The following is a 27772-nucleotide window of genomic DNA, read 5'->3' as shown; positions in this document are numbered from 1 at the left end:
GCACAAGCCCCCCCACTAAGTGAGCCAGCAGGGTGGGCACTGGACTTATTTTTGAAGGCTCACTGAAAATTCCAAAAGAGAATTTGAGAGAGGTTCTCCTTCCCCTCTACTCTGCCCTGAGGAGAGCTCGTCTGGAATACTGCATTCAGTTCTGGGCTCCCCAGTTCAAGTGGGACAGGGATCTACTGAAAAAGTCCAAAGGAGGGCAATGAAAATTATTAGAGGGCTGGAACACTGCCCTGTGAGGAGAGGCTGAGGGTCCTGGGGCTTTTTGATCTGGTCAAGAGAAGACTTAGAGCGAATCTAATCAAGGTTTATAAATATCTGAGGGTTGAGGGTCAAGAGGGAATGGACAAACTCCTCTCGGTTGCGCCCTGGGATAGGACAAGGCAAGGGGTAATAGATACAAACTACAGCACAGGAATTTCCACCTCAACATGAGGAAGAACTGCTTTACTGTGTCACAGAGCACTGGAGCAGGCTGCCCAGAGAGGCTGTGGAGTCTCCTCTGTAGACTTTCAAGCCCTGTCTGGATGTGTCCCTATATGACCTGCACTAGATGCGTGTTGTGGCAGAGGGGCTGGACTCAATGATCTATGGAGGTCTCTCCCAACCTCAAACGTCCTGTGATCCTGTGAATTCCCTAATGTAAGAAAGGTTTTCTTGGGCCTGGAAACGACTTGAATATGTACACCTAGTTCAGCTGCCCTGGCTGAGCAGAAACTGCTAATGGCTTGCAGTCTGTGGCTGGCCCAGGATTCTGTCACAGCAAAAGCAGGACACTCATTCACAGATAGCTGCATTCATCTGTGAATCTTAGCACAATGCCCTTAAAATCAATGAAAACGTCCCCTAAGCTGACAGGCTTCCCTTATACCCATTTCCAGGTAATTCAAATGTCAACAGACACATAATTACACACACACACACAAAATTAAAGCAAAAAATGAAGTATTCTCCAGCATGCATAAAAATCTTTTGGCAGATATACTGATCATTACTGTCTACCTCTTTAATAGTCTCTTTCAAGTTGGTAAGGTGTCCACAAGACATGCACAAAACCCATCAATGTCAGTGAAGAAAGATAAAGCAGTAATAGCAGATACACCAAGAAATTTAGTGTCCAGTTTATATCACAGCTGAGGATTGGACATGGCACTTGGTGCCATGGTCTAGCCTTGAGCTCTGTGGTAAAGGGTTGGACTTGATGATCTGTGAGGTCTCTTCCAACCTTGGTGATACTGTGATACTGTGTGATACTTTCACACCAGCGGTCTCCTAGAGTGGCCTATAATAGGAAGCATCCACATGAAGGCTGGTAACAAACCCGTGCAGTAACTAAGCTTTCAATTGCATTTTAACACTGTCTAAAAAGTAGGTTTACCAACAGTTTATATGCGCTGTAAATGCCTGCAAGAGCCTGACCAAGTCATTATTACTGGTTTCACCGTGGTAAAGGACAGCAAAGAATTAAGCTTGCATTAATTTTACTTTTTGGTTTTCTGCTATATGGAACATAGAACATTTCACAGTTGACAATGCTGCCGCAACATGGCAGCAGTTCACTTACAGCAAGCCTTGTCTCCTCCTATAATAGAGTTTATGTGATCCATAAAATAAGCCACTTATTTTAATTACAAGATGTGGGGCTATTTCCCACTGACAGATCCTCATTTCCTTTCCAGAACATTGCCTTTTAATTCCTGAAATCACTTGTGTATCATTGTAGCTAACAAGCATTCTGGGAATACAGCCCTGCCTGGATGTTCTAGATCAAAGCGAGCTGTAGATTGCAACAAATTTTTGTAATAAGAGGAGTAGAAAAAATAGACTGAAAAATCCTAAACATAGCAGAGAAGCACTGACTAAGGCCTGTATACAAGAAAAATTCTGACAGCTAAGAATGCAATCACTTTACTAGAAGATTAAGAAGCCTCTGGACATTTTAGGACTGGGGAGAATGGAGCACAACTAGAAGTGGGTAGGTTCAGATTAGATGTTAGGAAGAAGTTCTTCACCATGAGGGTGATGAGACACTGGAATAGATTGCCCAGGAAGCCAGTAGAAGCCTCATCCCTGGAGGTCTTTAAGGCCAGGCTGGATGTGGCTCTGAGCAACCTGATCTAGCGTAAGGTGTCTCTACCCATGGCAGGGAGGTTGGAACTGGATGATCCTTGAGGTCCCTTCCAGCCCTGACAATTCTGTGATTCTATGATTATTCGTTTAGTAGTGTAATAAAAAGGCATTCCACTTAGGCCCAGAAGAAAAACAAAAATATGCATTTAAATTGTAATATTGTGACACGAATAGGACAAAACCAACAACCCCAAACCCTCAGAGCTCTAAAGAACTGAGCATATGTGCACACAAACACGTGTACACTGACACACAAAACCCCACAAATAGGATATTTTATTTATAGTTTTTTTCCCACCATTTAATTCTATACATATAGTTATGCATGTCATTTTAAAGGATAAAGTCTGTAGCTCCAGGCTTATTTTGCAAATATCACAATGCAGTCACATTTCCTTGCACTGCTTTTGGCCACAATTTCAAATCACATCTACAGCTCAGCTCTCTGCAAAAACGTTGGGAGCATTCTTTGCTAATTTTCTGCACATTTTGTGCCAGACCATATTCTAAACAGCTTTTACAAAGTGATAATGTTTCTCTGACAGTGTTTTGTGTACTTCACATAAAATTAAAGCTCAGACAAACCTTGAGAAAAAAGAAAGCAGGAACCTAAGCAATGCAGCATGCTGCTCTTTTTGACCCACAAACGATTATCAGTTATTTTAGAAGTTGTGACAGTTTTCTCAAGTCCTTAAGGAGTCTGACACCATTGGTATAGCTTTCAACACTGCATTTATGTTTATATTACAATACAATAAAACAGCAGGAACAGCGTTCGGATTCCTTGGGTATTGGATGCTTTATTGAAAATAGCAGGATTACCATAAAATTAAAAAAAAGAGAAAAGCAGGCTTCTTTGAATGTGCTAAGTAATCACTGCTATCCATGCTGCATGTGAATGATGGGATGGATTTTGGGAGGCGTCATCAGTTGCAATGACTTCTAGATCTGTCTCTAATGGAAGATTGTGCTCATTGACACGAGCCACTAATCACGTTGAATAAGCAGTGCTTTGTCAATACCTGTAAAGTCATTGTGAAATAAGTGGTATGCTGATTGTTTATTGCCACAGCACAGATGACTTCACCATTGGAGCTAATATTTACTGTTCTCTGTCAGGTATGAATAAAGAGCAGAATGCAAGCCACACAACCATTCTCTCCTTTTCCCTGCAGAGGTGCTATCATAAACCACAGTATCAGTGGCAGTGTAGTTAATTTATCTGACTGTATTAGTAATTTTATCCTTTTTTCCTTTCTTGTTCTCCACTTTCATCTGCTGTTCAGGTAATCAACCTTGATTTCACATCACTTTGAAAGCTGAACATGAGAAAAGAGAGCTCCCTTCTAAAGCAGCCTTGATATTTTATAGCACTTAATACAAGAAATGCAGGACTACATAAATTATGATAATCCTCTCAGGCAAATCTGAAAGCAGCAACATTCAAATATTGGCAAACTTATCCCATTTTCTAACTTCCCCATTTTCAGTGGCAGAAGAAAAGCTTAGCAAGATCGGTAACAGGTGATAAGGGTTTGGAGAAGCAGGGCAACCACCTCTGCCACCATCTCCACCACCACCACCCAGAGCAGCCCCACTTAATGACATGCACTGTCAAAGCTTTAGAAAATGAAATCTGAATCACAATCACAAAAACATTCTGGTTAAAAAGCCCCTCAGGATCACCAAGTTCAACCCATATCCCTACTCCACAAGGTGCGCTCTAAACCATATCCCCAAGCACCACATCCAAACAACTTTTAAACACATCCAGGGTTGGAGACACAACTACCTCCCTGGGCAGCCCATTCCAATGCCTGACCTCTTTTTCAAACTAGCCATTCCCAGCTTCCTCAGTCGCTCCTCATAAGATTTATTTTCCAGGCCCTTCTCCAGCTCCATTGCCCTCCTCTGCCCTCAATCCAGCATTTCCACCTCCCTCTTGTATTGACATGCCCAAAACTGAACAGGATACTCAAGCTGTGGCCTCTCCAGAGCACAGTACAAAGGGACAATTACCTCTCTGCTCCTGCTGGGCACAGCATTTCTAATCCAAGCCAGGATGCCATTTGCTTCCTTTGCCACCTGGGCACACTGCTTGCTTGTCCATTAGAATCCACAGGTCCCTTTCTGCTAGACAGCTCTGCAGCCACACCACCCCAGGCCTGTAGCACTGAACTGATTTTGTATTCAGCATCATGGTCAATCACCTTAGAGATCAAATCTCAGCAGGTAAATCAGTAATAATAAAACCCTGTTTTCCATTGAGAAGATTCTTCTACCTAGCCTGCCTAAAAGATTTTGTCAAGTGTCCTATTAGATTAAATAAGTGCTTAAGAAAATTCTTTAAAGACAGCAGCTACTGCAGTTATCCCTGATGTCAAAGGAAACAAATCCCAAAAGACAATTACTAACTATAAAACTAAACACAGTCAGGCATGGTGGTTAATACTGTAACCTCTAACAGCACTTAAGAAAATCAAATGCAAAAACAGACACTCCTCTGTTTAAGAGTTCAGCAAAGGAAGTCAAACTAAAACTGACAGGTGCAATGCTTTTGAATTATTTTCACTCTAAGTTTAACCAGAAAAATCTGTTTCAAAGCAAATGCTCCAGCTCCTAATGACTTGCCTTGCACGAAGTCCACATGCCTGAAAGGACAGCTAAGAAATATTAATGGCAACTAATCTTGTCCTGTTGTAGTGGTTCAGAGAGTTGTCAGTGGCAGAAAGTCAAGTTGAAGGCCTGTAGCCAATGATGTTCCCCAGAGACCAGTACTGGGTCCAGTTTTGTTCAGTATCTTCATCAACAACCTGGATGAGGGCATTGAGCACACCGTCAGCAAGTTCAGTGATGATACAAAACTGGGGCTGTGCAGATATCCAACAAGATCTGGACAAGATGAGTGTTGGACAAAGGCTAACCATATGAAGTTCAGTAAGGACAAGAGCAGGGTCCTGTATGTGTGGAGGAACAATAGCAAACACCAGTACAGGTTTGGGGCTGCCCTGCTGGAAAGCAGCTCCCTGGAGAAAGACCTTGGAGTGCTGGTGGACAGCAAGTTCTGCATGGGCCAGCAATGTGCCCTTGTGGCCAAGAGAACCAGTGGCATCCTGGGGTGCATCAGGAAAAGTGTAGCCAGAAGGTCTAGGGAGGTTCTTCTCTCTCTCTGCTCTGCCCTGGTGAGACCACACCAGAAATACTGTGTCAAATTTTTGCCTCTCCAGTTCAAGAGAGACAGAGACCATCCATTTTTTTATTAGTTTAAGCCACATTTTTGATGGTATATCATTTTGTTTCTCATAAACATAGTTTGCAATACCTAATATACTTCAAAGGTTCTTGCAATTATAGAAAAGATGCTTACTCAACAAAAGCACTCAGCAGAACTCCTTTCTTCACTGCTTTTGTTGCAAAGATTTTTAGGTATCCCAGGTCAGAAAAGGACCATTCCACAATCTAATAAACTAGAATGGTACAGGACACCAAATATCATTTGGCAATTTCTGCTTAAGATCAGTCAGCAAACACTAGACACCATTCTTCTCTGTGCCATTCTGCTTTAAGCCGAGAGCTTCGTGGCATTATCTGCCCATTAAAATGCAACATTTGCAAGGTGTCAAATTCCCATCACAAGGACATCCTACACTGAGCAGTTTACTAAAGAAATCAGAAGGCACAAACAGTGTTCTCTACTAAATCCAGGCAGTTCCACAGATAACCAAAAAAGAATAGATATAGATAACAAAAAAAAGAACCAATCCCCAAACCCAAGTTTCACGAGACTCTAAAAAGGAATGTTTGTTTTGTCTTTTTTTTTCTCCCAAGAGAATACCTTAGCATGCCTTTTCATTCACAGACTGGGGAAGGTTTTACCTTCATTTCCTGTCTTCACAATCTGACCTTACCCAACAAAACCCAACTCCTCCAACAACTGACCAGGCACATAAAGGCTCCCATGGCTCCTGGTGCAAAAGCATCCTGAGCTCTGCTGCGAAGGACAGCAGCAAGCCTGGGCAGGGACTTACAACTCCAGCCCTTCTGGGAACCACTGGAACTCACAGAATCATAGAACTGTCAGGGCTGGAAGGGACCTCAAAGATCATCTATTTCCAACTCCCCTATCATGGGCAGGGACACCTCACACTAGATCAGGTTGCCCAGAAACCCATCCAGCCTTGCCTTAAAGACCTCCAGGGATGACGCTTCTACCACCTCCCTGGGCAACCTGTTCCAATGTCTCACCATCCCTCTTTCTGAGTGGTCTTGATGTGCACAGGAAGGAATCCACTCTCTGTTTTGATCAACGGTGGACATTCTGACCTTCAGGATCCAGTCTTTAGCTCAGTGCACAGTTTATGTCAGCTGCGCTGCTTTTCCAGTTCAATAACAAGCACATACTCTACTACAACTGATGTCACACAATCAAAGGCAACATCAGGATATACAATGGTAATACAATTCATGATTGCAGTTTTGCCATCCACCTCCAGCAGGCTACTGCTACTTACAATCAGCATTCCCTTAAACCACTTCCTTAAATAGAGACAGAAAGGTGAGAAAAATGAGTAACTTCATTTATAAGCAACCTCAGTTTATTTCATAGCAGGAATGAGAACACAAATAAAGCCAATAGGCAGGAGAAAAAAAAAGTTCATATTCTCATTAGTATTTAGTAATATAGTAGCACTTCAAGGCTAAAATGTGCTCAGGATTTTCCAGCTGAATAGTTTTTCATTAGAAATGCCAAGCCATTACAGCTGGAGTGTTTTACAAGGAGAGATTGGGTTTGGCCAGTTTCCAGTTCACACAGGAGCTTTCCTCCCAGGTTCCTGTCAGTTTGCCTAGCAGGCCACATCAGAGTCTTGGTTTGTATGGTTCATAGCCCTGAGTACAGCTTCCCTAGATGAACTGTTGTGAACTTAAGAACAAACTCCTTGGGTGTAATCTGCAAAATAGCTCTGCCCTGTCCAGCCTGCAAGTGGGAACCTGAAAAAAGGACAGAAGATATCTAAAGCTGTTTTCTCAGAAGAACCAAGCTGTTCAAGGGCAGGAAGGCATACAGAAATTCCAGATTTCTGCTTTTCTTTCTCTTGCAGTAAAATTCAGTATCTAATTTTCCTCCAGATTCTCACAAAAAACCTTCTGCAAATCTTTTTTCCCGCAGTATGGAGAATCTCCCACAGAGAATCACACATTGAAACATTCTAGTTGGAAAAGCCCCTCGGGTTCATCAAGTCCAACGAATAACTCTACTCTACAAGGTTCACTCTAAACTATATCCCCAAGCGCCACATCCAAACAACCTTTAAACATATGCAGGGTTAGTGACTCAACCACTTCCCTTGCAGCCCAAATTTCAGTCTCCTAAGCTTCATCAGCTTCACCACAAGGCCCTTGTATGATACTTTCCACATTTGATCACTCTCCCTCAGGCTGGCTCTTCTTTTTTTTTTATCCTAGTGAGATTGAAAAGAAAATGTAAACCATTAGCTTAGACTTACAACCCAAGCAATATTTCATTGAAGGGCACTACATCCCTTCCCTAGTGCTCGAAGGCCAGGTTGGATGAGGTGTTGAACAACCTGGTCTAGTGGAAGGTGTCCCTGCCATGGGTTGGAATTAGATGACCTTTAAGGTCCCCTCCAACTCAAACCATTCTTTGAATCTATGATTATTATTACTGTAGATGCTGAGATTTATAGCTAGAAAATCTCCTACATAGAACATCAAAGATGCCTTGGGTACTTTCTCTGCTTAAAGGCAACAGCATTTTCTTGAACATCCAGATCTCACATCTTTAGAAATGTGTATCAAAGTAAGATGAACTTTAAGACTTGTGGTATTGCCTGTGGGTAACTGCATCACACGAACAGGAATGCGTCACTTTCTTTATCGCCCCTCCTCACTCACTCCACAACTGCATACAGATTGCTATGTTGTTCTCCAAGACTAAGAACAACATTGACTCTTCTATTGAAATTTATAAGATAATACTGCTTAAATCACAATCTCCCAAATTCTTTATTGCCTACAGTAACAAAACATCTCCAGAATGCTTTGTTCTTGAGAGATAAATGCATTGAATTTTGTACTGCAGGTTCTCAGTCATCAAACACTACAATTAGTTACTATGTTTTGAAATTTTTTATGCTGAAATTGAAGTTTCAGAGGACTAAGACTTCCAAAATTGCACACATGTTGTTATCCATGATCGGTGTCCTCAGCAGAAGTGACTGCGGACTGTAGAAACAAGATAAGATGAAAAGGAAAACAGCTTTTTATTAAGAACAGAAGCATTTTGTTCACTAAGGAATCTACCAGCCAAAGAATGGCCTCTGAGTCTAGTCCAACACAAACTGTGACAAAAAAAGTCTGAAAAAAAAGAAAATCAGTCAGATAAGGACAGGGATACTAGAAACGTTTATAGGCGGTAGATGTTCAGGGCCACCGACACTGATGAAGGTTTCAGTCCACTACCAGTTCTCAAAGCAGATATTTGCACAATGATCTGTCCACCATGGAGCTTCCTTATCTATTACAAGGAAGAAAGTAAGGATGGTCTTCCCACAAACAACTTTACCTCAGTCAACTAGGGTGAAATATTTAAACCAGGTTTTTGGCCTAAACTGCTACTGTTTTACTGACAGATTATTGTCACTTTTTAAACTAAGATGTTTCTGTGCTCTCAGGTGTTTTAAAACCAGTGTACCTTCTGTTCACACTGCCAGACCCACTGTGATTTCATGCTTGGAAAGAAGAGGTCAAGAATGCCAAACCTATTTTCATTTGACCTGCAAGCATGGTCTTAGTGAAGAGTTGTTAATAAGATATAATTAACAAATTAGAATTACAGAATCATAGAATGGTTTGGGTTGGAAATGACCTCCGAAGGTTATCCAGTCTAACCCCCTGAAGTCAGCAGGGACATCCTCAATTTGATCAGGTGGCTCAGAACCTTGTCCAGCCTCAACTTGAGGGAGGTGAGGTGTCCCCTCTACAGACAGGATCTCAACCACGTCCCTGGGCTACCTGTTCCAGTGTTCCACCACCCTCGTGGTGCAGAACTTGTTCCTAATATCCAACCTAAATCTCCTCTTGTTTCAAACCATTGTCCCATATCCTATCACAGACAGTACCTCTGCAGCCTTCTTGTAGCCCAGTTAATGTACCGGAAGGCTGCTCTGAATGTACTTCATATATATACAGACAAGAATACAACATCCTGACAAACATGCCAACTCCTTTTCTGAAATAAGAAACTAAGCATTAGAGATGACCCTCACCTAATAAAGATGAAATTTCATAATTAAGGAAGCGAAAACTTTCACTCTACTCAAGTAGGGACAGAACATCTTCCAAACAAGGAAAGAATAACAACAGTCCTGGAGAGAAAACTAAATCTGGCTGGATTCTATGTGGTTTTGGTTCAAAGCAGAGACTCTAAATGAGGATATATTCCACTCAAAAGGAATCCAGACAATCAGCTTGGAGAAAAACTCTAATATAGGAGTGTCTCAGTTCTGCAGTGCAAGTTACTGAATTTATTTGTCCAGAAATGCATCCCAAGGCACAAAATGTGTATAAAAATGGAAAGCTGGGCTGCTGCCTTATCAGAAAACTGCGGGGTAGCTGAGTGGGAGAAGGGGAAGCAAGGTGAAACAAAACTTTCCTATGCAATCTTAGTATAAATCACCTAAGCATAGTTTACTCCTCATTTCTTCAGTTATGGTATTTTACAAACAGGTTGCAATTGTGCTGTCTACTTAGTCACAGCTATCACAGATAAGTCCTCAGAGAGTGCTAAGTAGAGCACTGAAAAAAATCTGACAGACTTCAGAAGTGATGGAAAGTAAACTTCCCAGGAACTAGTTGAACACCACTTGCTGCAAAAAAGCATGTCAGACCACTGACTGAAAGCAAGCCTGGAAGCAAGGATCCTCCTGCTTTTTAATTTCTTACAGATTGAAGGACTTTTTTGTTTGTTTGTTGTGATTTTTTTTAAGGTTAGATGGCTTTGATCAAAACAGAGGAATTCTTAATCCCAGGAAGATTTAAGTTTTTGCCAATCTGACTCCAGCTTAAGTTTCAAATAAGTTAACTACTGACACAAAAATGAGAGGTGACAGAGCAAGATGCTTGAATAGTCTGCTAACATCAGTACGTGACACACTACAACACTGCCTAATGCACCCTTTAACACTGGAGAAGGCTACAAACATCTCTGAAAATAATTAGGTTATTTTGCATATCTACCACAGCAACAGTCCAGGGAAGCACAGTTCCCACTCTATAGTGCCCTATATGCACATTACATATCCTGACAAACCATCTTCTTAGTTTGCATTTCTCAGGAATATTCTGGTACACCAAATTTTTACAGTCTAGTAAAACAATAACTGAGAATATGAATATTCTGAGGCTGGAATAACACTGATGCAAGTGTATCAGGTGTAGATGGCAACAATAGAGCATTAAGAATCACAGGATGTTAGGGCCTGGAAGGGACCACAAAGATCATCCAGTCCAATCCCCCTGCCAGAGCAGGATCACCTACGGCAGGTCACACAGGAATACTTCCAGGTGGGTTTTGAAAGTCTCCAGAGAGGGAGACTCCACAACCTCTCTGGGCAGGCTGTTCCAGGGCTGAGACACATTCACTGTGAGAAAGTTTTTACTTATGTTCACATGGAACCTCGTGTGCTCAGCTTGCACCCATTGCCACTCGTACTGGCATTGGATATCACTGAGCAGAGCCTGGTTCAGTTCTCCCAACACTGCCCTGCACATCTTTATAGACATGAATGAGGGCAGCCCTCAGTCTCTTCTCCTTCAAGCTCAAGAGCCTCAGCTCCCTCAGCCTGTCCTCAGCAGGGACATGTTCCACTGCCTTTAGCATCTTTGTGGCTCTGTGCTGGACTGTTTGAAGCAGTTTCCTGAGGTCCTTCTTGAGCTGAGGGGCCAAAAACTGGACAAAAATACCTATCAGGTAAGTAACAAGCAAACAGACCAAAGAAAATTCCCACTGAAATCCCCTGGCACCTCACAAATACAAAAATGTAGCCCTTGAAACCTGTTTCCTTCCCATGAAAGAGAAACAGATTGCCACCTAGGTGGTGTAGTCCCTCATTTCATGTCTAGAAGCTTCTACTGCAAAGCAAAGTCTAGGTTCTCAGCTTGCTCCTGTGCCTGATCCAAGCATGCCTGTCTGCACATTTGGTTTACATCTTTTAATCTTCACTTCAAAAATACAGGAAAAAAAATATTAACTTTGCAGAATGAAATTAAAAATTAGAAAACATCAGGGATGCCTGACACTTCTTTGTTTCATTTCTTTCCAGTGAGTTCTGGGATACAATCTTTGATAGAATACAGTTACAATCTGCTTTCCCAGTTTTATTTGGAGTTCAAGATAATGCCAAAGCAAGCTTGAAACCATTCATTTACCATTTCCAAATCTTCAGCTGCCCAAATTGGACACCAAGCTGAACATTTACTATTCCATATTCACACAGCTTGGGATGCTCTGAAAAGACAGCATGGGTCAGCATGCTCTCAGAGCAATTTAAACAGGTGTGGGGAGAAGTAGATTTTTTTTTTCTTTATTTTTTCCCAAGTGATGACTTCAAACAAGTACTCTCCTCTCTTCGTGCAGCTACAGGTGACAGTATCACTACAATTCAGATTTGCAGTATTTATTATACAAACGACTGATTACTTTTTCTTAGAGAATGAAACTGTGTATTTTCAACTCAGAAGGTTCAGGAAAATTCACTGAATACTGAAAACTGGAAAATTATAGATATTAAGCAACTTCCAAAGTCATGCTGCTCCACAGAACTTAGTTAAGGCAGCAGCATCTTCCCATTTTGCTCAACAGGGTACCTGATGTCAAAATATAAAGAACATCTCCTAACTAATAGCACAGATTTAGTATTAAAAAGGAGACTCAAGTCTCAAATTCAATCTTCCTTTGAAAGCATTTATTGATCTTTTCTTTAGAGTACCATTCAGCATTTCTGTAAAGGGAATGGTGATGCAAGCAATGAATAAGTTACAATGACAAGTGAGTAATAAATAGTGACTGACAGACTTTCCCTGAGAATGCAGAACTGGTCTCCAAGGGAGAAGGATAATGCTAAAGGTGGCAAAAATGGTTATTGTAGAACAAACCCATCAAACCACTGGAAATCTGTAGAGGTGTAAAAGAAAATCAGGGAATGTGAAAGGAAAAAAGAACTCCTGGATATTATAAGCCCATTAAACTACTGGAAATCTGTAGAGGTGTAAAAGAAAATTAGGGAATGGGAAAGGAAAAAAGAACTCCTGGACATTATAAGCCAAACTGGAATGAAATGCAACTACAGAAACAGGAATAAAGTTATTCCCTCTGGTCCTACCACTACAAACCCTTGTTAAAATCCCCCATCCCCATCAGGTACTAGAAGGCTGCTCTAAGTTCTCCCTTGGAGTCTTCTTTTCATCAGGCATGTCCCCATAAGAGAGGTTCTCTAGCCCTCTGATCATCTCTGTGGCTCTGGAACTGCTCAAGCGGCTCTATGTCCTTCTCATGCTGGATGCAGTGCGCCAGGTGTGGCCTCATGAGAGCAAAGCAGAGCAGAGGGGCAGAATCACTTTCCCTGTCCTGTAGCTCTCACTGCTTTTGATGTGGTCCAGCACATGGTTACCTTCTGGGCTGCCAGCAACCACTGTCAGCTCATGCTGAGTTTATCATCAGCTGACATCCCCAAGCCCTTCTCCTCCAGGATGCTCTTTAGCCACTCATTCACCCTATATTTGTGCTTGGGGTTGCCCCAGATATTATCTGTATTTCCTATAGTTATAAAAGAGAAAGGCCATTGAGTAAAACATAAATACTCGTTTGGGTTTTTTTTTTCTTTAAAAATATGGCACCATCAATATTTTCTCTCATATGCTGCAGTGAAAAGACACAATGTCTTAAACTGAAAAAAAAAATAAATTAAAGAATATCCAAAAGGAGGTCTTAAAACTCAATCACAAAGATGGCTGTGGGGTCATAAACAAAGATTCTCATAACCATGTCCAGTGAAAAGACTTGCTATTCCTGTTGGATCCCTTCAGGGACTGGAAGGCTGTTCTTAGCTCTCTCCAGAGCATTCTCTTCTCCAGGCTGCACAACCTCAGCTCCCCAGCCTGTCCTCACAACAGAGGCGTCCTATCCCCCTGATCATTTTCATGGCCCTTCTCTGGACTTGCTACATCAGGTGCATGTCCTTCTTGTACTGAGGGCTCCAGAGATGGACATAATACCCAGCAGACAGAAAAGCTGTAATCATAATCTCCAATAATGTCATCTACATTTCTTTTTCAATTACGTTGAAACTATTTTGCTGATCTCACTGCAAGAAAATGCACCTTATTTGTTTTTCCAAATAGACAGCATCTGATCTCTCTCCAAAGGTGCTATAAAATTAAATCCCTGTATAACTGCCAACCAGATCACACTTAAATCACTTGTGTTGGTTTCACAGTGTGTTAGGAGTTGGAAGAGACCTCCGTAGATTGAGTCCAACCACCCCGCCAGAGCAGGACCATAGAAATCTAGTGCAGGGCACACAGCAACACATCCAGATGGGTCTTCAAAGTCTCCAGAGAAGGAGACTTCATTAAAAGATTAATTTATTAAAAGATTACTTTGATTAAGTATTGATTTTCCAAGCAAAATTCTTACTGAGCTGAATGACAGATTGGTTTAAAGAGAGTGAACTGTGACAAAGTTCCACTGGAAAGATCAAAATAATACCTAAAGTAGCTCTTTAAAGTAGAAACTTGTATCACATCTTCTTTCTAATGCTGGATTCCCACCCTTTGCTCATGAATCAAATTCTCACTTCCAAAGTTTTAACAATCCATGGTTTGGCCACACTGGAGAAAAAAAAGCCACAAACAACTCATCAACTAATATTTGTTTTACCACAAAAAGAACTGAAAAAGCTCCTTAACAAAAATGAAACAAAACCCCCAGCAATACTTAACAATAAATATGCCATCAGTGGAAGAGTGAAGTTTGATTCAGAGTTTCACTTAGTGTGAAGTAATTTTGAACAGATTGAACATTATTTTCTTTTTTTTATTTGCCAGTGGAATAATAGTTGCTTTACTCAAAGAAAAAAACAAAACTCAAAACCAATGCCAAACATGGGTCACCTTTTTTAACTTCTGTGACCATTTTCTGTTTATCTATAGTAAATAGAGATTGGGGTTGGTTTTTTTTTTATTAGCTAGTGCCATAATAGTGGCTTCCTGCAACAACATTTCAGTATGTAAAATCTCACTGTAGTAAGTAAAAACATTGCAAGACTAGAGGCTAGAGATTACCCATAATACACTCAGACAAAAATCAAAGCTTCTACACACAACCCTCCTGACACATCTCATCTCTTCATTTAGTTTTAAATTAGTCTTCAACAGCATTTACTACCAGAACTCAAACATTTCAAGAAGTGGTTTGTGATGTACTATTTACTCCATCAAATTCTTACCACTTGTTGCATGCAAGAAGTGGTCTTTTGAAGCAGAAAGCTGAAGCATTTATCTACCTCCTCTTCTGAACAAACCTAGGCATGTGGGCAGTCCTGTTTTACACAAATCATTAGAGATGCAGGAATGTTTTGAGCAGCCATCAATGGTTACATCATTAACTATAATTTACTGCAATGACTTATGATTTTCATTTCGCAGAAGTGCATTAAGACTGTGTTCTACACATACATTAACACTCCCCACCATAAAATAAAGCCATTTAACTTTGCACAGGGTGACTTTTATGATCCTGTTACAGAAGAAACTAATTGTAGTTAAAGCATTTATTTTTCAAAAGGTCATGCTGCCTTTTTTTTTCTTTTTTATTGTAGTTTCTAACATTTAAATGGTAGCAAATGAGTGTGAGTGTGCATGCATGCAAATGTGTGGAACACGTGTGGGCAGTACTGAATCTCTCCAATGAATTCAGAATTAGAAGTTATTTGCATCTGACACTAGAATGAAGGAAAAGAGTTTTGGAGACAGATCAGTGCTAATAAACAACAAATACTTAAGTTACTATGTGAATTAAAACAACATTGTTAATAAAGCTTAGGTGTTCTGCTGCTGAGCATGTCTTTAGCTCCTGGCAGATCATACAAGACCCAGCATAAGCAGCAGCCAGCACAAAGGGAAGTTAAGTACAAAATGATTTTGTTTTGAAGCTCCACTTCAAACAAAAACTTCAGGGAAGCCTACACGACTCAGAAAACCCCATCCAGTTTTAATGACTGCCCTGAATTACCTGATGAAACTTCCACTTTTCACCAGATAATGACAAGAGAGCTTATAAACTGAACAGATGACTCAGAACAGCCTCTTTTGTTCCCTTCCTCACATGCAAAGCAGGCAGTGAAAAATTAAAACAAAAAACCATCTTTACTTAAAAGAAAAAAGGGTTTTTGTTTGAGCCAAAAATAAGACTAAACATCCTGTTCTTCACCTGACTGCTCCAAACCAGCCGTAGATAGGAACCACGTAAGGAGAAACTACAGAGGGCAGTGTTGTATCAGTTTTCGAGAGTTGTCACAACGCTGACAAGGGGCCCAAGAACAGGAGACTCTTAGGAAAATAAACAACTAAGGAAGGGATCAGGCGTTAGGAGAGCATGCAAATACATTAAACCTAAAAGAATAATAAAGGAAGGAAAAAAAGAAGAATCAGAAGAAAAAAAAGACTGAAGCTGTATTTCTGAAGGGAAATGGGCTGAAAATAAAAGTTCAGATAACAACAGACTGTCAGGCCGATAGGAACACTGCAGTGCACACGTTTGGCATTTTCCTTTGTACTACTTTGCATGGAAAAGGTAACTAATCACAGCTCCCTCTTATCCTTTGCAAACAGCAACCTATTACTGGAATCCCACTCATAATCAATATGAAAATGAGTGATGACTGTTATGCAATTCTTTCGCAGGTAGAATTTATCAGCATAAAGAGTCTCTCCACACTGTACAGTTTTTTATGGTGTAAAAGGCCAGTTCCATTTTATTCCTTTTCATTGTGACAGTTACAGATCAATCATTGCTGTGTTGGGAATGGTAATGTTGGTGCAACATAAACAAAATGAAATCCCAGCTTCTCCAGAATTACCTTTGAGAATTCTGATGGGAAACTGTGTCCAGCTGAAAATAATGCAACCATGCAATTGCTGCATGTATAGCATTTTCATACCAAAGAGCGTAAGTCAGCCAGCTTAAACAACTAGGTGACTGTGTATGAAAGCAAAATGATTTTTACACAAAGAATGAGCTTCAGAGATAAAAATTTGATGTTTAACTGCTTATTCATCTGAAAGCTCACTTGTCCTTGATTTCATTTTTTTAGAACCCCAATTACATTTCATGAAACACTACTAAATCCTAAAACATGAATTACCACTGCCCAATGAGGGATGTAAATAATAGAAAGGTATCAGTTCCCTCAGCACAGAGTAAGAGAATTCTCCTCCCCCCCAATATTTCATTTTTATTCTTAAAAAGCATGATAAAGATGCCTTGTAGGAAACCAAAGTCCTGAAAAAAGATATGGGTAGCTCCATCCATTCATATAAAACTGCAGAGAGAGATGTTGCTTTTTTCCAACAACATCATGGCAAAACCTATATGCAGCACACTAAAATCTACAGGACTTTTATCGACATTGACTCAAATTCACCTTTAAAGAGGGAAAAGTATTTTCAAATTCAGTTAGTAAACAGCTTCCTAATAAACCAAAGAATAAATGTTAAAAGCAGGTGCTCAAGCACATGAAAAGAATGTACCAGCAAATTGTCTACAGCTACGTGAATAAAGAAACAAAACCCTATCAAACCTCTGCCAATGCCTGTGGATTCTCACACACATCCACAAGCATAACAACTGTGATGGGAATGGTGGAGGAACTGTGTCTCCAAGCATACAAAGGCAAAGGTACTACATAAAAGGAAGCTGACAGAGAAGAGTAATTTATTTTTTTCTATTTCAAAACCAAACAACACAAGCATACCTTCACAGACACTGAGACCTAAGTGATTTAAATAATTGTTTCAAGTAATTTGTTTATGAAAGATTAAAACAAAACTAATGTGCATGCCAAAAATCAGTTTCATCCAGGTTTTGTGGAAAAGTTCACTGAATTTCAAATTTATATTCCACTTTCTGCCTAATTCTGTTTCTAAATCAGATTTGTTGCAAAACTGCTTAAGACAGCACCAGCTTAGCAATGTGTATGGCTCTTGGGTTTTATTAGCATTGTTTCTAGCAGTCTAGCTTTGCTTCAGTAAAGGTACCTGTTATTTTAGTGCATCCAGGTATCAATTAAAATCCACTAGTATTACTCTTATACTCCTTTTGAAGTGTAAATGATTGCAGGCAGGCAAGCTGCATGCATGTGAACAAAACTAACAGTTTGTTAGACAGGTAATATTAATAAAAGAAATGCAGATTAACCTGCTAAATATAGACACCAGGCTAAAGCAGGGGAAGCACAAGCTGAGGTACCTGATTATTCTAGGTACAACATAGCTGCATTTTCACAGAATCATGCAACGTTAGGGGTTGGAAGGGATCTCCAGAGATCAGAAATGTAGTTCATCCCTACAGATGTGCAACTGGATCCGAACGGGGCTGTTAGTGAGGATGTTTTGGGTCTCTGCATGTCACTTCAATAGAATTCAAAGCATGGAGAAGGTTTTGATAACATTTACAAAACTGACTTAAACATCTTAATGTATTTTTCAATTTAGCTACAATACCAAATGCCAAAATGTTAATAGCAACTCTCTAAATATTCAAGGTATTTAATAGGATATTTGAGGCTGCTTTCTCCACGTGCAACACAGCACATTATAATCAATTTTACTATCATAATTTATTCAAAGCTTGATTATGAGCCACAGTTGCGAGAAGAAATACAGCATTGTTGATTCATATACAAGTATTTCACTTAACTACATTGGATAATAGCAGTGCTCCTAAAGGATTATAAAAGCAAAGTGATTAGAAGTCATTACTGTTAATTAGCATTCGCTTTACATTGATAGGGAAGATCCTTTTCTGTGCTGAACAAATGGAAGCTTTTATCTCAAAGTCTGCCAAACCTGGTCAAGGTAGGCACTGGAAATGAAGTGGCAGCAACCGGTTAACTTGAATTCAAAACAACAAAAACAAAAAAGGCAAAGCAAAAAAAAAAAATAAATCTAAGGATGTATCATCATCCAATTAGTGAGATTCAGTTTTTAAACAGGAAAAGGTTTGAAGGGAATGAGTAAAACTGGAAACTCATACTTCACATGCTGCAATCTCACTGATAAAAGGAGGAAACGTGTGTTTATCAAACTTGCTGCGAGTGCACAGTTCATTTGGCGTCCTGTAAACAATGCCTGGCTGCCCACTTCCAAACCCATGTGAGAATCCTGCAACTCAGAACATCATATTCAGCAGGCAAGGTCACACTAGAGATGCCCTGGAAATGGCAAATTAGGAAAAACTGGCAATCAGAGGTTTAAAGTTGACCAGAGCAAGCCCTTGGGCTTGCTTACCATCTTTCACCACCAGCCTGACTGTCTCTGCTTACTCAATACTAGCACAACAAGGCTGAGAGTGAGTGAAAACAACTCCACGCACCTAACAGTGGCTTTTTTGTTTACATAGAGCTCAACATTTCTCACGGTTAGAAACTACCTCCAAGATGTTGCTCAAGATCCCACTCTAAACAAACAAAAAAAAAAAAGATAAATTGACCCTTCCTGAACAGTTCAGACGAGACATAGAGAACAACAGGCATCCTGTTGATTAAAAAAAAAGTCCTTCTTCCCATCTCATTTTAAAATTAAAATTAAAAAAATACACAACAAAACAAACCACAAAAGAAAAAATGCCTCAAACAACAAAAAAAATCTGAGACTTTATAAAAAGATATTAACCAAATCCTGTCTTGTGCAGACATTCTTAGTCTGCTTAGAGTACTGCCAAGTATGAAAATTACTTCTTACCCTCTTCCTTTAATTCACACTCTTACTCACTGCTGATAATGGTCATCCCCTAGCTGAAGGAAGCTATGGAGCTCCATTTCAGGATTGAAGGGGGGGAAAAAAAAATCAAACCAACAAAACAAGCCAATTAAAAAAAAAAGTTAAACAAGAGTGCAAAGGGAGAATTCATATTCTCACAGATAAAACTCCAGTCACTATAAAAGACAGAGGAACTTAGTCTATGTCACACAAAAAAAGCCCACAACAAATATTTTGGCTCAAAAAAAAAAAAAGTATCTATATTGTTATTTATTTCTCGTTATTATAGGTAGACATTTCATGCCATTTCTAAAAGTTCACATTTAGCTTTCATGTTTAAAAGGCAGAAAGAAATGTGCCAAGAGATACGGTTTTCAGATGTTCCTCTAATCAGCATCAAAAGTTCAGGGCACAAAAGTTAAATTCCATTGGTTTCTCTATCACTGTTCTCCCTAACTGGGCGCTGAAGATTTTGTAGGCTGAGTTTTTTTCAGTCCTGGTGTTATCATTTCACTTGCTGTACACAAATTAACTATAATGCAGCAATTCAAACATAGGAAGCTAATCCACCAAAATATGAAGGGTATAGTATTCTTAATCTGACATCATCTTAAAGTATAAGGGGGAAAGTTAAAGGGAAATTATTATTTTGGAAATTCAGCATATAGACATAGCCTCTTCCTAGAATTTAATCTTTCTCAAGAATGCTGAAAAATATACTTTTGAGTAACTATTCCAGACATCCACAAATAATTCAAGTCATAACAGGCAAAAGATCAGATTTTCTTGAAAACATGGGAAATGATGACTAGAACAGAACTGTTCTGCTGTTAACTCTGAATCTCACCAGTGAGACGGAAGCTATCTACTTTGCCTGAACTTAAGAACTACAAAACCAGTTTAGTGAACAGCATGTTGATAACCTCAAATAGACAAAGCAAAGAACATGGACAAACAAGGGCATCAATAATTCCTAACGTGGGCAGGAAAATTAATTGGTCCTAGAGTTCAAGATTTAGCTTTGAAGCCCTCAAGACAGGGAGGACATGGACCTGACGGAGTGGGTCCAGAGGAGGGCCATGAAAATGACCGGGAGGCTGAAACATCTTGGGTACAAGAACAGACTGAGGGAACTGAGGTTGGTCAGCCTGGAGAAGAGAAGGCTCCAAGGGGACCTCAGAGCTGATTTTCCACACCCAAAGGCATCCAACAAGAAGGCTACAGAGAGTTTAAAAAGGCCTGTAGTGATAGGATGAGGGAAAACAGTTTGAAATGAGAGGAGATTTAGGTTGGATGTTAGGAGCAAGTTCTTTACCATGAGGATAGTGGAGCACAGGATGCCCAAGGTGGTAGTTGACGCCACATCCCTAGAAATCTGGTTCTGAGCAACTGAATCTAGTGGAGGATGCCCCTGCTTAGTGCAGAGGGGTTGGACTAGATGGCCTTTGCAAGTCCCTCCCAACCCAAACCATTCTATGACTGTCTCACAAAGTAAATGCTGTACTATGACGTGAAGACTATAGTAAGTTACATTCATCATATATACACCCTGATATGTTTCACAATATATATTGAATACAGAACCTAAATATGAGGCAACTGAAAAACAGGTTTCCTTTATACCCATCAATCATCAGGATTTGTGACAATAAAATGAGCAGGTTTACAATCATCAACAGTCAGTATCACTTTCTGAGTCCCATGAACTGGAACAGGACTGGCATTCTGAGGAGTATTTATCTTTCTGTAAATCTGGTTGTAACATTACTTCTGAAATGATCAAATTCTTTCAAACTCACACTAGTTTTTCAAATGCCTGTTGTCTGCATTTTTATTAAAGGTGTACTTGCATTACTGGCATTCTTTACAAATGCAAAGTGAGGAACACTTTGTGATTTTGATCTACAGATACCTTCCCTGTATTCTTGGACCCAAACTATTTGCCAGAACACCAGAGCTGAGTCAGTTTGACCAGTGCTTTGAAATTACCTCCACTCAAGGATGCATTTTGCCAAGGCTTCTGCAGAATTCTTCCCCTCCCTTCAACACAATGCAAATTGAACTCTCTCTGTTTAAAACTATTAACATCTAGGGAACCAAAAAGACCCAAACTTCCTAAAGCAGAATTCTCAGTAATTAAGACTTACATAGTAGGAGCTACAAAGCTGCAGTCATAAAAGAATGTGAAAAAGTAAAAATAGAAAGCTTTCAAAGCTACTGCTAACACACAGAAGAAACATTTTCATGTCTTCTACTTCAAACTAAAAAAAACAAAGGCTCAGAGCTGCTGTAATTTAGGTCTCACTGGTAATTTTGCAATTATTTATTACAATATGCAAGACTTCTACTGAAACTTGGGCACCAGAATTTCACAGATCACTATAGATCTGGTTATCCAAAGTCTAACATAAAGGCAGCATATTGATAATATTTCACAGATTGACAGATTGCCTTGGGTTGGAAGAGACCCTCAAAGGTCATCTTGTCCGACCCTCCTGTAGTCAGCAGGGGCACCTCCAGCTAGATCAGACTGCCCAGGGCCACATCAAAGTCTGATATTTAATGTCTTCAAGGGATGGGGCCTCAATCACACCCCTGGGCAGCATGTTCCAGTATTTCACCACTCTCACTCTGCAGAACTTCCTCCTTATGTCCAGCCTAAATCAACCCTGCTCCAGTTTAAAACCACTGCCCCTAACTAATTTATGTCTTCAAAATGATGACTTAAAAATATCATATAGTGGAAATAGTATTTCTAGACAGGAAATAAACAGTTATTTAGTTCCAGACAACTTGATAACATCTCTTTCAACTGTAGTTATAATTATCATGTATAAAACTCCAAAGCAGAAGTTGTCAAGATTCAACATTAGCATTAATTTATGTCAGGCATCCATTTCTCCAAAGACAGCAAGAATTGAAAAGGAAGTATCATCTTAATTGCCACTAATCTGCCCATTTTTAATTAAATTGATCAGTAATTTATTAGCTTACCCAGAGGCAGAAAGCTGTTAGCATGCAGCTTTAACAGACAGCATATCCTAGCCCTTCTAATTTTAACAGTACCATGGCTCGAAAATAATCTAGAACTGCTGTACAGTATTTCCTTCAGCTCCTGCACTGCATGGTATGCACATTCCATACTAAACCTCTCTGAAACACTCCAGAGCAAACCACAGAACCACTCAATTATTTAGGTTGGAAAAGACCCTTAAGATCATTGAGGCCAAATGCTAATCCAGCACTTCCAAGTCCACCACTAAACCGTGTCCCTCCAGAGATGAAGACTCTATCCGATCCCCAGGCAGCCTCTTCCAAGGTTTGACAATCCTTTTCAGTGAAGAAACATTTCCAAACATGCAAACCTCTCTTGGTGCAACCTGAGGCCATACAGTCCACATGCACTGTTCTGTTTCATAGACTCCTAGTCCAACACGGGTGTATAATTTTGATTTTACCTTAGAGAAACATGACTTCCCTGCCAAAGGTGTTTAAAAGATGTAACATTTCAACTGCAACATGATTTAGTGAGCACTCTGCACTCAAACCACATTCTTAGATCTTAACTGCAAGAGCATTTTTTAAAACTGAAAAAAAAATGGTTTTAAGTCTGAAGCTTTTAGGTTTATGAATCTCAAATCTCATTTCAATGGAGGAAAGAGAGATAGAAAATCACAGAATCACTCAGGGTGGAAAATATCCTTGAGATTATCAGGTCCAAAACCCATTAACTCTCACTCTACCAAGTGTGCCACGAAGAATGAGTGTTCAATACCTCAAGACTGCAAATACCCTTAGCTGAAGTTTCAGAAAGTTTACAAGTTTGCTGGACAAAATTAAACATGTATTTGCCTATTTACAAACAGCTACTAATATGATTTTCTGAACATTGTTTTAGCACTGTGAGCTGCAGTCATCAACACAAAGAACAGGAACAGACACAAATCTCTTGTAAAAACAAAGGAAGGTTTCCTATATATTTACATGAAATCAGATTTAATTCTGGTGGCAAGCAAAGCACTGCATGAAACATTCTGGAAAATAATAGAAAATAAATTTCAAGGGGTTGAGGAAAGATGCTCATTATCTCACTTCAGTTCATTTTATAGCTAAAAATTATTGATATGTGCTATTGCTATTATTTGATACATTAGAATATAGCCACAGAGCTACAGGAATCAAAACCAGCATGGTCACATATTCTGTGAATAATCTGCAACACAGAAACAACCAACAGATCCTGGTTTACAGAATTGTATACAAATGGAAATATCTAGACATTACTTTCCATATACTCAGAAATCACAAAACCCAACAGATCTCTCACTCCAGTAACCAACCAATGAATCGTTTCAAATATGAAGCTACATTTATGGACAATTTTCACAATTATGTTTTGTAATATGTGCTGAGTACCTGTTGCTGGTGTTTTTATTAAACAGGAACAAGGTTTTGGCTTGAAATGGGGATTACTAAATCTGATTTACACAGGGGAGAAAGTAATAAAATTACACTGTATATTTACAGTGCCAAGAAGAGCAACAGAAATAAAACTTGTAGAAGTGTTCATTTTTTTTAATTTCAAGCTTTCCTTAAACACCCAAATCCTTCTCTTTACTTTCCTTAAATATCTCAAATGAGTTAAACAATGTAACTGTCCCCAGTGTTTTAATTCTTTGAATTCTTTTCATTCAGCATACCTTGACAAGTTTCATGAGGTGGTAAAGGTCTTCAACCTCATCTTCCTGACAGGGGGTATACACTCTTCTAGTATTTACACTGGTACCCTTTATGAAACCACGATAGAGTGGCAAATCCAGTGCCTCAGCAAGCAGGTCAATGGCATGGTGTCCTACTGTCTGATACATATAGCTGTCCAATTCATCAGTATGACCTGCCACAATGAAGAAACAATTGGATTAGATACACTATTTCAGCAATTACAGCTCATCACAGTTCTGGGAAGCACTGAGAACATCAAAATGTTTGGAGGTTTCATTGACAAACAGATGTTTGGTGACAATACCTCTGTAAACATGGAAGGAAAAAAAACAACACACCCAACAGATGACTGGAAAGGAAGACATCTGTCACAAATATGGTGCCTATTGCAAAACTGGGGTGTCTATTTCTTCAGTATTCATCCACGTTTCATCCAATAAACCTTGTAGTGGTCCAACTCTGCTCCTATTTAGATTGCAATTTTAATAGCGACACAGTTCAAAGGCACAAACCCAGGTGCACTGCAACACAGTCAGAGCAAAAAATTAAGACTGCAGTGCAACACTGATAATAACCAATAGGTTGTCAAAATTTCCCAAAATTTTATTGTTAAAATGATGAGCTTGGCTTAACAAGCAAATAGAAATGCTTTAATATCCAGGCCCTTTCTATCTTTAAAAAATTAAGCTCATATAAGCTTCATAAAGCAAATATTTCCTTAACTGGGATAAAAATGTAGATGAATTTTCTTACAAGCAGTTTGTAGTCAGCAGACAAGAAAAAAAAAAAAAAAAGGAGAAGAAAAAACCCAAACACCTAAAGTACAGACACCACAGAGCAGGATTTTAATATACACATTAAAATCTTTCAGCTGATTTTTCAGGTTAAGGCAATACATCTTTACTGCTGAATTCTTCACTTTATTTATGGAAAGCTAATATGGGTCACTATTTTAATATTTGCATATCAAATCTGCCAACTAATTTTTCAGATTGATTAAAGCAATACATCATTATTGGTGAATTCTCCACTTTATTTATTAAAAAGCTATCGCAGGTCACTATTTTAGTACTGATTTGTAATACTGGAACTTCATTTACACAGATACATCGAGCATCTCTGCTGTTTACATATGTAGCAAATCTTGCAAGGAAAAAAATTCTGCAGCATTCATGAAGATAACCAATTTGTGATGCAACAATTAGCCTGATGTCATACAACAGATATGGCTTTGTTCAGAACAGACAAATCCAAACCCATAATCACAACTAAGCAATCTAGACCAGAAGAGTTAAAGAAAATTCAGTGTTTTTTGACATACATGAATATGACAAGGTCTTTAAACTGATATTCAGTTCAGAATACAGTTTCTTTATTAATTGAGACTCTCCAGGCAACAGTGGTACAAGATAAAACAAAATGAATGGCATAGAATCTGCTATTGCCTGAAGCACCTCAATTAACTTTCCACAAAATTTCCTACTACATACTTAAAGAGAGCATTTTATGATTTTAATGACAATATTCTACATTTCTGATGTGGATAAATTAGTTTAAAGACAACATATTTCAACAAGATTAGAGATTATTATGTCTTAGCTACCCAGAAAATAAATTGTTTCTGTACTCCCTACCATTTGCCAACTCCATCCGTGACTCATCTGTGATGGCAGTTCCCTTTTGCCTTCCATTTCTGTGTATCTTCCTAATATGCAGTTACCAGACATCATACTTAATTGTTTAACATATGTTGAACAGTTAATGTACTTGAACATTTCCCCCTTCCAACTAGGAAGCAACTTACTTTCTTGTCAAGTTTCACTTCACTTTATGCTCTAGTTCAACACAGAAGTACTCAGCTAATCCTCTCACTGCACCACTGCCTTAAACATTCTGAGTTTCTCCCATTCTCTTTTACAGAAATAGAATCATAGAATTATAGAATCATTAAGGTTGGAAAAGGCCTTTAAGATCATCAAATCCAACCATCAATCAAACTCTTCCAACACTAAGCCACATCCCTAAGCACCACAGCTACATGTTTTTCAAACACTTCCAGGGATGGTGACTCAACCACCTCCCTGGGGAGCCCGTTCCAATGTCTGACCACTCTCTCAGTGCAGAATCTTTTCCTAATGTTCAATCCTGGTGCAACTTAAGGTCATTTCTTCTCCTCCTGTCACTTGTTATGTGGCAGAAGAAGCTGACCCAATCTAGCTACCACCTCTTTTCTGGTAGTTGTAAAGAACAGGGCTTGCCCGGAGCCTTCTCTTCTCTGGACTAACCCTAGCTTCCTCAGTTGATTTTCATAAACTTGTTATGCTTTAGACCTTTCACCACCTTTGTTGCTCTTCTCTGGACATGCTCAAGCACCTCAATATCTTTCTTCTACTGAGGGGTCCAAAAGCAAATGCAGCATTCCAGGTTTGGCTTCACCAATGGTGAGTACAGGGGGACAATCACTTCCCTGCTACTGCTGGCCACACTATTTCTGATACAAGCCAAGATGATATTGGCCCTTTTGGTCACCTCAGCACACTGCTGTCAACCAACACTTCCATCCTTTTTTGACAAGCAGCTTTCCAGCCACTCCTCCCCAGGCCTGTTGCACTACATGAGGTTATTGTGACCCAAGTGCAGAACTCAGCACTTGGCCTTGTTGAACCTCATACAACTGGCTTCAGAGCTCTTCAATACAGCCTGCCCAGGTCTCTCTGTAGAGACTTCCTATCTAGGTGCAACCTGTGAGAAACTGATCAGAACTGTGATCTAAAAGTGAGCTAAAAGGAAGGAGAAAGGCAGGAAAAAGAACTGCATCAAGGTTAATTCCAACCCAGACCAGTTCCTCAACCCAGTTCACAAATGCTGGTTTACAATAATAGAGGAGGATACACAAGGCTAAAAATGACTGGGAAGCAGCAAAAGTGCATTATTTTTGGCAGCTAGAACAGTTTACGCAATGTAAAGCATTTCCAGAAATAGAATAATTGTTTAGTTTGATGACATCCCCTACCATCTTTTACTATTGGTGCTACTCAACTCCCTTTGTTTCCCACCAGGAGTACTTACACCCTCCCTTTTTCAAGCTGTCTTTTACTGACCTTCATCTTTTTGCGTTGGAGGAAAAACTTAGTATGTCTCCACAGCATTTTCTTTTGTACTCTTTTAAGATTTCTTTTAGGCTTCCCTTCAGTATACAAAGCTATACAAAAACACATAAAGGAACTTCATTTAGGCAGAGCTCTGCCTCCATTGTTTCTAATATTTAAAAAAGCAATGTGGCTTTCATACCTGTGTTTTCAGGAGGTCTTAAATTGGCTAGGGCAACAATCTGATGACCAGCAGCAACACACTGCATCATGTTGTAGCAGCTGTCCTTCCCACCACTGTAAGAAGGAAATAATGGCAATTAAAACTATGGATAACAGCTTTAGGCTGTTGACTCTTGCCTAACTACTTAAGAATTAGTATGATCAGAGCTTGTTAGAATGTTCTGAAATTAAAAAAAGTTTGTAAAACACTAGCAGTAGGAAAAGGAGAATTGCACCATACATCCACTCTATATGGTCTAGTGCCTACATGCAGTATCCATAAAGCACATACCCAGTTCTGTGACTTAAACGAGAGTATCCATGACCAGCCAGTGAGACTGGAATCCCTTCAGAACAAGGACTGCCTTCTACCCCAGAGATTAATTGTTCTTTGCTCATTCCCAGATAACTTGTATTAAAGAACCCAGTATCTGCTCCAGAGAGTTGCCAGCATTGGCAATATTTTTAAATGGTTTTTAAATGAAGACTGTCATATCAAGCATAATATTTATACTTCATGAGATACCTGAAGTTTCAACATTTTAAAG

The 27772-nt window shown here is 39.5% G+C and overlaps 1 protein-coding gene across 1 annotated transcript in view; it reads right to left on the bottom strand.

Annotated features, from left to right (window-relative positions):
- DPH6 (diphthamine biosynthesis 6) overlaps window positions 1-27772 on the bottom strand; it is a 191006-nt gene that overhangs the window by 159496 nt on the left and 3738 nt on the right. Inside the window, exons 2-3 of the mRNA XM_064147998.1 lie at window positions 27205-27299; window positions 23892-24085 (exon numbers count right to left, since the gene is read on the bottom strand). Coding sequence (XP_064004068.1) covers window positions 23892-24085; window positions 27205-27299 — 289 coding nt within the window. The remainder of the gene's footprint in view (window positions 1-23891; window positions 24086-27204; window positions 27300-27772) is intronic.

The sequence above is a fragment of the Pogoniulus pusillus genome, chromosome 1 (assembly GCF_015220805.1).
Source record: "Pogoniulus pusillus isolate bPogPus1 chromosome 1, bPogPus1.pri, whole genome shotgun sequence".
In the NCBI taxonomy this organism is placed as follows: domain Eukaryota; kingdom Metazoa; phylum Chordata; class Aves; order Piciformes; family Lybiidae; genus Pogoniulus; species Pogoniulus pusillus.
The sequence above is the reverse complement of the archived record's forward strand: the minus strand, read 5'-3'. Positions and strand labels throughout refer to the sequence as shown.